Genomic DNA, 9,966 nt, shown 5'->3' on the forward strand with positions numbered 1-9,966 from the left:
CCCTCACCTGCCTCCAGCTGCACAAGAGGGCAGAGAAGATCTCCGCCATGCTGGGAGAGAGAGGACAGCGGCTGGAGGGGGACCACATCGCCCTCGTCTACCCCCCAGGTGAGACTAGCCCCCCCGCCAGGTGAGACTAGCCCCCCCGCCAGGTGAGACAGGCCCCTCCCCCAGGTGAGATAGGCCCCTCCCCCAGGTGAGAATAGCCCTCCCTAGGTGAAACTAGCCCCTCCCCCTCTCCCATGTGAGACTAGCCACCCCCCCAGGTGAGACTCGCCCCTCCAGCAAGGTGAGAATAGCCCCTCCCCCTTCCCCCTGGTGAGACTCGCCCCTCCCCAGGTGAGACTAGCTCCTCCCCCAGGTGAGCTTAGCCACTCCCCCAGGTGATACTAGCTCCTCCCCCCAGGGGAGATAGTCCCTCTCTCCCCTTCCCTCAGGTGAGACTAGCCCCTCCGCCCTGGTGAAACTAGCCCCTCCCTCCATGCATGACCGCCTCCTGTCTTCTAACCCTCCCCCTCCCCCCCAGGCATTGACCTAATCGCGGCGTTCTACGGCTGTCTGTACGCGGGCTGCGTCCCCGTCACCGTGCGGCCCCCCCACCCCCAGAACATCTCCACCACCCTGCCCACCGTCAAGATGATTGTGGAGGTACGTGCTGTTAGCCTAGCATGTGGTTAGCCTAGCATGTGGTTAGCTCGCGTTCTCTTCCAAGCGGCACCGCATGTAGTGCTAGCACTGCCTAAAGTGATCCGCTGTCAGGCGCTAACATGAACTACCATCAACTCCTGGTTGGTGTAATATGAAGTGGTAGCGTGGACTAGCATGATCTCCTCATGTGTGTGTATGTGTGTGTGTGTGTGCCTGTGTGTGTGTATGTGTGTGTGTGTGTGCCTGTGCCTTTTTGTGTGTCTATGTCGGCGTGTGTGTGTTTGTGTGCCTGTTTGTGTACCTGTGTGTGTGTGCGCGTGTGCCTGTTTGTGTATCTGTGCGTGCGTGCCTGTGGGTGTGCGTGCGTGCGTGCCTGTGTGTGTGTGTGTGTGTGTGTGTGTGTGTGTGTGTGTGTGTGTGTGTGTGTGTGTGTGTGTGTGTGTGTGTGTGTGTGTGTGTGTGTGCAGGTGAGCCGTTCGGTGTGTGTGATGACCACCCAGCTCATCAGTAAGCTGCTGAGGTCCAAGGAGGCGGCGGCGGCGGTGGAGGTCCGCAGCTGGCCCCCGGTGCTGGAGACAGGTACCCTAAGGCATGCTGGGTAGCGTGATGTGGGCCTGCTGTTGCTTCGGTCCATAGGAATGGATTTGTTTACATGGTGGTGGTTGTGTTGCGTATCTTGTTTGGTTGGCTTAGCGTGTTGATGTGTTTGTTTTAGATACTTTGTTCGTCATGTTGACCTGTGGTTGTGCGTCATGTAGCGTGTTTTTGACCTTTGGTTGACCTGTGTTGGGCATCATGTAGCATGTTGTTGACCTGTGGTTGTGTGTCATGTAGCATGTTGTTGACATGTTATGCATGTCATATAGCGTGTGGTTGACCTGTGGTTGTGTGTCATGTAGCATGTTGTTGACATGTTGTGGATGTCATGTAGCATGTTGTTGACATGTTGTGTATGTCATGTAGCATGTTGTTGACCTGTGGTTGTGCGTCATGTAGCATGTTGTTGACCTGTGTTGTGCGTCAGATGACCTCCCTAAGAAGAAGCCCTCTCTGCTCTTCAAGCCGTCCAACCCTGAGAGCCTCGCCTACCTCGACTTCAGCGTTTCCACCACCGGCATGCTGGCCGGGGTCAAGGTACACACACACACACACACACACACACACACACACACACACACACACACACACACACACACACACACACACACACACACACACACACACACATACAGCTACACACACACACACACACACACACACACACACACACACACACACGAGCACACACACACTCACGCGCACACACATACAGCTACACACACACACGCACACACACACACACACAAACACACACACTACCCCACACAGACACGCACGCACACACTGAAAGACACACACACACACACACATATAGACAGACATATACACACGCTCACTCACACACAGACGCACACACACACACACCCACACAGATACACACTGCTCCCATCGTCATGTATAGCTCCGCCCAGGGTGGGTGTGTCCCCGTGTGGGAGGAGTCTGAGGGTGTGGTGTTCCCCAGATGAGCCACGCCTCCACCAGCGCCTTCTGCCGCTCCATCAAGCTGCAGTGCGAGCTGTACCCGTCCCGGGAGGTGGCCGTCTGCCTGGACCCCTACTGCGGCCTGGGCTTCGTGCTCTGGTGCCTCTCCAGGTGCCCCCCCCCCCACACACACAAACACACACACACACACACACACACACACACACACACACACACACACACACACACATATGCAAACACACACCAACACACGCACACACATAAGCACGCTCACACAGATACACATAAATACGCACAAACACATGCATACGCTCACACACAGACACAGATACATACGCACACAAACAGACATACACACACGCAATGTTACTCGAAGCATGTACTCAGGCAAGTGTTTAACGTGAGGTGTGTGTGCAGTTTGTAGCGTGAGATGTGTGTGCAGTGCGTACCGTGTGGTGTGTGTGCAGTGTGTAACTCTAGGTGTGTGTGCAGTGTGTAACATGAGGTGTGTGTGTACAGTGTGTAACCCTAGGTGTGTATGCAGTGTGTAACCCTAGGTGTGTGTGTGCAGTGTGTAACCCTAGGTGTGTGTGTGCAGTGTGTAACCCGAGGTGTGTGTGTGCAGTGTGTAACCCCAGGTGTGTGTGTGCAGTGTGTAACCCTGTGTGTGTGTGCAGTGTGTAACCCCAGGTGTGTGTGTGCGGTGTGTAACCCTAGGTGTGTGTGCGGTGTGTAACCCTAGGTGTGTGTGTGCAGTGTGTAGCCCTAGGTGTGTGTGCAGTGTGTAACCCTCGGTGTGTGTGTGCGCAGTGTGTACTCAGGCCACCAGTCTATCCTGATCCCCCCGGCGGAGCTGGAGCTGAACCCGGGGGTCTGGCTGCTGGCCGTGAGCCAGCTGAGGGTCCGCGACTCCTTCTGCTCCTACAGCGTCATGGAGCTGTGCACCCGCAGCCTGGGCCAGCAGACCGACGGGCTCAAGGTGGGACACACACACACAGACACACACGCACACACACACACACAGGCATGGACACACACACACAAACAAACACACACACAGACACACATACAGACATGGACACACACACACACACAAACACACAGACACACATACAGACATGGACACACACACACACATGCACATGCACACACAAACACCCACGCGTACACACACACGCACACAAAAATACGCGCAAACATACACGTGTGCTCAAGGTACACACGCATGCATGTGTCAGACGTCCTTCTGTGTGATTGCCTCCCCCCCCCAGGCGAAGGGTCTGGACCTGTCTCGCGTGCGGACCTGCGTGGTGGTGGCGGAGGAGCGGCCCCGCACCGCCCTCAGCCAGTCCTTCTCCAAGCTCTTCAGGGACCTGGGGCTCCACGCCCGCGCCGTCAGCACCTCCTTCGGCTGCAGGGTCAACCTGGCCATCTGCCTGCAGGTGGGCGTCCCTTCCTCCTCCTGCTGCTCCTCCTCCTCCTGATGCTCCTCCTCCTCCTGATGCTCCTCCTCCTGCTCCTCCTCCTGCTGCTCCTCCTCCTCCTGATGCTCCTCCTCCTGCTCCTCCTCCTCCTGATGCTCCTCCTCTTCCTGATTCTCCTCCTCCTGCTCCTCCTCCTGCTCCTCCTGCTGCTCCTACTCCTCCTCCTGCTTCTCTTCCATCACTCTAGGGCTCAACCTCTCTCTCTTTCTCTCTGTCTCTCTCTCAGGAGGTGTCTCAGTGTTAGGGTTATGGCCGTATATATATATACGTACGCTAGCTAGGCTATGCTAAGATTCAGGCTAACTTCTGCCGACGTAGCTATTGCTAGCTATCGCTAACAGCTCAACCTCACCCTCAGGGAGCATCATCGTACAGCTATGCTAACTCATGCACTCATCCTCGTCGTTGGTTGCGTTGTCTGTGTGTGGTTGCCCTAGAGATTCCCAGGTTGCCCAGATTAACTCTGCACACTATTATGTCTTTACCCTTATTTAGCCTTTACCTAACACTTAGAATTAAGAACAACAAAACCTAACTTGGCACTCGTTAATGAGCACTAATACTAGCACTAATAAAAGTGATTATCACTCTTATTTAAGCTCTGTGCTCGCTTCGTCCTTTGTTATTGTTTTAGTTTTATTTCCATTTTGACATTTCTTTGTTCCCTCCTCTTCCTCCTTGTTTTGCATAACCCCGCCCACATCCCCCCTCATATATGGTCTTGTCTCCGCCCCCTCCCACCCCCTCCCTCTTCTGCTGTAGCCTCATAGGCTCGGGAAGCTTGCCGACCAGGTAGGAAACATCCAAGCCCCGCCCCTACTGACTCCTCCCCCTCCGTTTGACCCCGCCTCCTCAATTACCAAGACCCGCCTCCATGCTCTTGCTTCTACTTGCTCTGCTGGACTCAATGCTTGGAGGAGAGTGGGCATTATCTTCCATGTTTACAAAGTAAAAGTCCTCAATAGATCAACAGGTCTGCTGGTGTCTGGGTGCAGGTGGACATGGAAGAGCTCTTACTTTGAAAAGACCGTACTCTGGACAGTTAGCACTTAGTGACTTTTGAAATTCCTATGGTGTTGTCCTGAAAGAGTTCATGTGTTCGTGACTTTATGAGCCCCTCGGTGTGGTGTTGTTCATGTGTTCATGAGTCACTGTGGGGTTGTGCTGAAGTTTTCATGTGTTCATGTATTCATGAGCCATGGTGTTTCGGTCTTGTAGGAACAGCATTGCTAATGTCCCCCACAGACCCTAGTGGTCTGGAGGGGGTATTGGGGGGGTATGGGGGGTCCCCCAAGGTCTAGGGGGGTCCCGGAGCTACCTGGGTCTCTGGTGGTGGTTTGTGTCGGGGCAGTTGACGGCTGGTTTTGGGGGCTGAACTTTAGTTTCTGACTAGTTTCCGCGTCCGAGGCACTCGGCTGACGATCAGGTGACTTCTGCCGCTCAGGGGCGTGTCCACCCAACTCAAATCATCCCTGCTGATTCTAATGCAGTTGTCATGGCGATCAGAACTTTTGGGGAGAAACAATCTATCTTCCGAGGTCTGAATGCATCTTACTATTAGACTCATCCTCTAGCTCCTCCTCGTCCTCCTCCTCCTCCTCCCCCCCCTGGTGTCTCCTAGTTGTTCCTAGTTGCATGACCTTTGACCTTCCGTCTGGTACGCTGCTTCCTGTCCGTCGGGGATTGATGATGAAGATGGTGAACTTCTCTCCGATTGGTCCGCTGTTCTTAACCCTGAGCGTACCTCCTCCCTCGTCCAATCACTGCAGCGCTTCACTGAGCGGACATGCTAACGCATGTCAGGCTAGCATCCCTGCTAGTAGCGGTAGTCGGCAGCCCATTTGTGTTTGTGTGGTAGCAGTAGCGGTAGCAGCGATGCTAACCAGGTAGCTAACGTGTTCTTCCCCTCCCAGGGTACCTCGGGCCCCGACCCCACCACCGTCTACGTGGACATGAGGGCCCTGCGGCACGACCGGTATGTCAGCAAATCACAACGCAGCTCTCCGTCATGTGACCCTGTCCACCAATCAGAATGCAGCTGTTGTGATGACCACAGTAAGGGGCGGGGCCGCTCTCGGTCATGTGACCCCATATGGAGCGCAGAGCTGCGGAGTAGTGATGAACACCTGGCCCCGCCTATCACGGTGGGCGGGACCAGGTGCATCACTGACCAATGGGAGTGCTGATAATGATGTGCTGACCCTCTTTGATGGTTGCAGGGTGAGACTGGTGGAGAGGGGGTCGCCCCACAGCCTGCCCCTCATGGAGTCTGGGAAGGTGAGTCCTCCACCCTCAGACCCATCATCATTAACAAGAGACACTCTACATTAAGAAAGGTTTACTGAGAGATGGAGGAGTGATAGAGGAGTGAGGAGTGATAGAGATGGAGGAGTGATAGAGATGGAGGAGTGAGGAGTGATAGAGATGGAGGAGTGATAGAGGAGTGAGGATTGATAGAGATGGAGGAGTGATAGAGATGGAGGAGTGATAGAGATGGAGGAGTGAGGAGTGATAGAGATGGAGGAGTGAGGAGTGATAGAGATGGAGGAGTGAGGAGTGATAGAGATGGAGGAGTGATAGAGGAGTGAGGATTGATAGAGATGGAGGAGTGATAGAGATGGAGGAGTGAGGAGTGATAGAGATGGAGGAGTGATAGAGGAGTGAGGAGTGATAGAGATGGAGGAGTGAGGAGTGATAGAGATGGAGGAGTGATAGAGATGGAGGACTGAGGAGTGATAGAGATGGAGGAGTGAGGAGTGATAGATCGTCTGCTCTGGTCTGCTTCCTGTGTCCTCAGATCCTGCCCGGGGTCCGCATCATCATCGCTAACCCAGAGACCAAGGGGCCAATGGGAGAGTCTCATCTGGGAGAGGTGAGTTGGGATGACCTCATCTTCACCCACTCATTCCCCGACCCCCCTCCTCCATCTGAGGGGATGTGAGCCTGATATGGATCTGGATTAGCGTGTGTGCATGTGTGTGTGTGTGTGTGTGTGTGCATATGTGGAGTCAGCGTGTGTTGTGTATATGTGGAGTCAGCGTGTGTTGTGTACATGTATAGGTGTGTTGTGTATATATGTGTGTAGTCATGGCGTGTCCCGTCCCCAGGTGTGGGTGACCAGCGCTCACAACGCCAGCGGTTACTTCACGGCGTACGGCGAGGAGGGGCTGCAGGCGGACCACTTCACGTCCCGGCTCAGCTTCGGCGACACGCAGACCGTCTGGGCCCGGACCGGGTACCTGGGCTTCCTGAGGCGCACCGAGCTGACCGACGCCAACGGAGGTACCGCTCACCCTCTCACGCTGCTGTCTCACTCTGTCACTCTCCTGTCTCACTCTCTCACTCTGTCGTCGCACTCTCTGCTGTCTTACTCTACTGTCTTACTCTCTCACGCTGCTGACTCAGTATGTATGCCACATTCCACTGTCTCAATCTCCAACTATCCTGTATCAATATACTGTCTCACTCGCTGCTGACTCACTATACTGTCTCACTCTCTCACTCCACCATCTCGCTATACTGTCTCAGTCTCTCACTCTGCTGTCTCACTCTACTGTCTCAGTCTCTCACTCTGCTGTCTCACTCTACTGTCTCGATTAGGTTCACTCTGGACTGTATCACCCTCCTCCATCTCACTCTACCTGTCTCACTCTGCTGTCTCACTCTACTGTCTCGATCAGGTTCACCCCTGACTGTATCACCCTCCTCCATCTCACTCTACATGTCTCACTCTCTGGCTCGCTCTTGTGTGTGTGTGTGTGTGTGTGTGTGTGTGTGTGTGTGTGTGTGTGTGTGTGTGTGTGTGTGTGTGTGTGTGTGTGTGTGTGTGTGTGTGTGTGTGTGTGTGCAGAGCGCCACGACGCGCTCTACGTGGTGGGGGCTCTGGACGAGGCCATGGAGCTGCGGGGGATGAGGTACCACCCCATCGACATCGAGACCTCCGTCATCAGGACCCACAAGAGCATCACCGAGTGGTGAGGACACGCCTCCTCTCCCCTCGCCTCCACACCCCTCCTCCTCTCCTCCTCTCTCCTCCTCCACACCCCTCTCCCTCTCCTCCTCTCCTCCTCTAACCTCGCCTCCACACCCCTCCTCCTCTCCTCCTCCACACCCCTCCTCCTCTCCTCCTCTCTCCTCCTCCACACCCCTCCTCCTCTCCTCCTCTCTCCTCCTCCACACCCCTCCTCCTCTCCTCCTCTCTCCTCCTCCACACCCCTCTCCCTCTCCTCCTCTCCTCCTCTAACCTCGCCTCCACACCCCTCCTCCTCTCCTCCTCCACACCCCTCCCCCTCTCCTCCTCTCCTCCTCCCCCTCTCCTCCTCCACACCTCTCCTCCTCTCCTCCTCCTCTCCTCTCCCCCTCTCCCCTCTCCTCCACACCCCCCCTCACCCCTCTCCCCTCTCCCCCTCAGCGCGGTCTTCACGTGGACCAACCTGCTGGTGGTGGTGGTGGAGCTGGAGGGCTCGGAGCAGGAGGCCCTGGACCTGGTGCCCCTGGTGACCAACGTGGTGCTGGAGGAGCACTACCTGGTGGTGGGTGTGGTGGTGGTGGTGGACATCGGGGTCATCCCCATCAACTCCCGCGGAGAGAAGCAGCGCATGCACCTCCGGGACGGGTTCCTGGCCGACCAGCTGGACCCCATCTACGTGGCCTACAACATGTAGGGAGAGGGGGAGGGGGAGGGGGATAGGGGGAGGGGGGCAGAGAGAGAATGGGAGAGAGAAGGGGTTGGGGGTTGGGGGAGATAGATATAGGGGGGGAGAGATGGAGGGAGAGAGAGAGGGGGAGAGGGAGGGAGTGAGTGAGGGAGAGGGAGAGAGGGCGAGGGAAAGGGGGGAGAGAGGGGCAGAGAGAGTGAGATAGGAGGGAAGAGGGAGAGAGACTGTGAAAAAAAGCCTTAAGTAGTTGGATGAAGAAAGTCAGCCTAACTTTGTGGAGGTTTACAAATGAAACAAACGCACCCAGACTCTTCAGTAGCGCCGTGTCTACGGCCCGCCGGAGGGGACAATCCCAGCCTCAGTGTTTAGAGCTTCTTTCTGTTTCAGGGCAGCTTTGTGTTTCGCTGCTGCCCTTTCAGACGTGGACCTGGGGTCTTTTGTAAAGCAGAAATTCTCAACAAACTGTGGCCCGCTATGCTTTCCGTTGACCGTGTTTCTAAATGGTGTAACCGTCACAGAGTTGTGTTTTGCTACGGGGGGCTCCACTCCACCGCTCATAAGGTACGACGCGTTTATCAACTTTTATTTGGCTTCTATTAGCTGTCGTCGTTTCTTAAAGGACTTCAGCGCTGCAGGGTTAGCTCCTCCGCCAGGGGAGCTAGCTAGAGTAACGCTGCTCACACAGCGAGGGCAGAATCACTTCCACTAGCGTAGAGCTAGCATAGAGCTAGCGCAGAGCGAGCACCGCACGCATATCCTGTAAGTATGTACAGAAGAAGAAGAAGAAACCGGACTTAATTTATTTGTTTTTCATTTTTAAAACGGATCTATGGAGTGGTTCTAGGAGGTTCTCGGTATAAAATGTTTTATCTACTGTGGAACCATGTCTCTATGGAGGGATGATTCTATGAATATAGATCTATAGATCTATGAATATAGATCCATAGATGTAGGTTTGTAGATCAGTACATTTATAAATATAGATCTATAGAGGTATGAATATAGATCTATTATTATAGATCTATATGGATATAGGATTATGGATCTGTACATTTATGAATATAGAGCAATAGATCTATGATTATAGGTATATTGGTATAGATGTATAGATCTATGAATATAGATCTGTATTGGTGCTGACCATGTGCACTCCGACCCCGGTGGTAAAGCGAAATACAAGAATTTGAGTCGGTCGATTTTTTGGGGACAGAAGTGAAGAATTGAGGAGCATAATTTTAAACGTCATAATTAAGTGCCACTAATGGTTCCTCAAAGCTAAGCTTTAAAATATGTGCCATTCTTTGTCAGATTTCAGTGTTTTTTTGACAAGAATTTTCTTTGGGTCTTTTAAGAAAAGTGACCTTTTTACAATTACCAGTCCATTTTCTGGGAATATTAGAAAAGGAAATCAAAAGGAAGAAGTTATTCCAGTCAATTTATTGATCAGCATTTTAAATAATGACGACATGAATAAAGTATTCACTGTTCAAGGTGTAATAAGCCTGTGGCCATATGTTGTGTTTCTGAATGAAACTCCTCCATTTAAAAGAAAAAAACAAACAGTGAATCCATACCTCGGCTGATGTTGTTTATCAGTCGATCGATCAGCATATCTTCACTGTCCCTGTTTTGTA

The 9,966-nt window shown here is 53.5% G+C and overlaps 1 protein-coding gene across 2 annotated transcripts in view; it reads left to right on the forward strand.

Moving 5' to 3' along the window:
• LOC115548703 (disco-interacting protein 2 homolog C) overlaps positions 1 to 8,366 on the forward strand; it is a gene marked incomplete at its 5' end in the record, with an annotated part of 13,322 nt that extends 4,956 nt beyond the window's left edge. The window contains 14 exon segments of one of the 2 annotated variants that reach the window (XM_030363487.1): positions 1 to 108; positions 527 to 648; positions 1,116 to 1,227; positions 1,673 to 1,782; positions 2,210 to 2,340; positions 3,001 to 3,169; positions 3,462 to 3,632; positions 4,437 to 4,466; positions 5,588 to 5,649; positions 5,894 to 5,951; positions 6,472 to 6,546; positions 6,782 to 6,956; positions 7,525 to 7,648; positions 8,086 to 8,366. The exon segment at positions 1 to 108 is cut by the window's left edge and continues 16 nt beyond it. In XM_030363487.1, coding sequence (XP_030219347.1) covers positions 1 to 108; positions 527 to 648; positions 1,116 to 1,227; positions 1,673 to 1,782; positions 2,210 to 2,340; positions 3,001 to 3,169; positions 3,462 to 3,632; positions 4,437 to 4,466; positions 5,588 to 5,649; positions 5,894 to 5,951; positions 6,472 to 6,546; positions 6,782 to 6,956; positions 7,525 to 7,648; positions 8,086 to 8,338 — 1,700 coding nt within the window. 2 annotated transcript variants of the gene reach the window in all.
• Between the last annotated feature and the right edge of the window lie 1,600 nt (positions 8,367 to 9,966).

This window comes from Gadus morhua, chromosome 8 (genome assembly GCF_902167405.1).
Source record: "Gadus morhua chromosome 8, gadMor3.0, whole genome shotgun sequence".
In the NCBI taxonomy this organism is placed as follows: Eukaryota; Metazoa; Chordata; class Actinopteri; order Gadiformes; family Gadidae; genus Gadus; species Gadus morhua.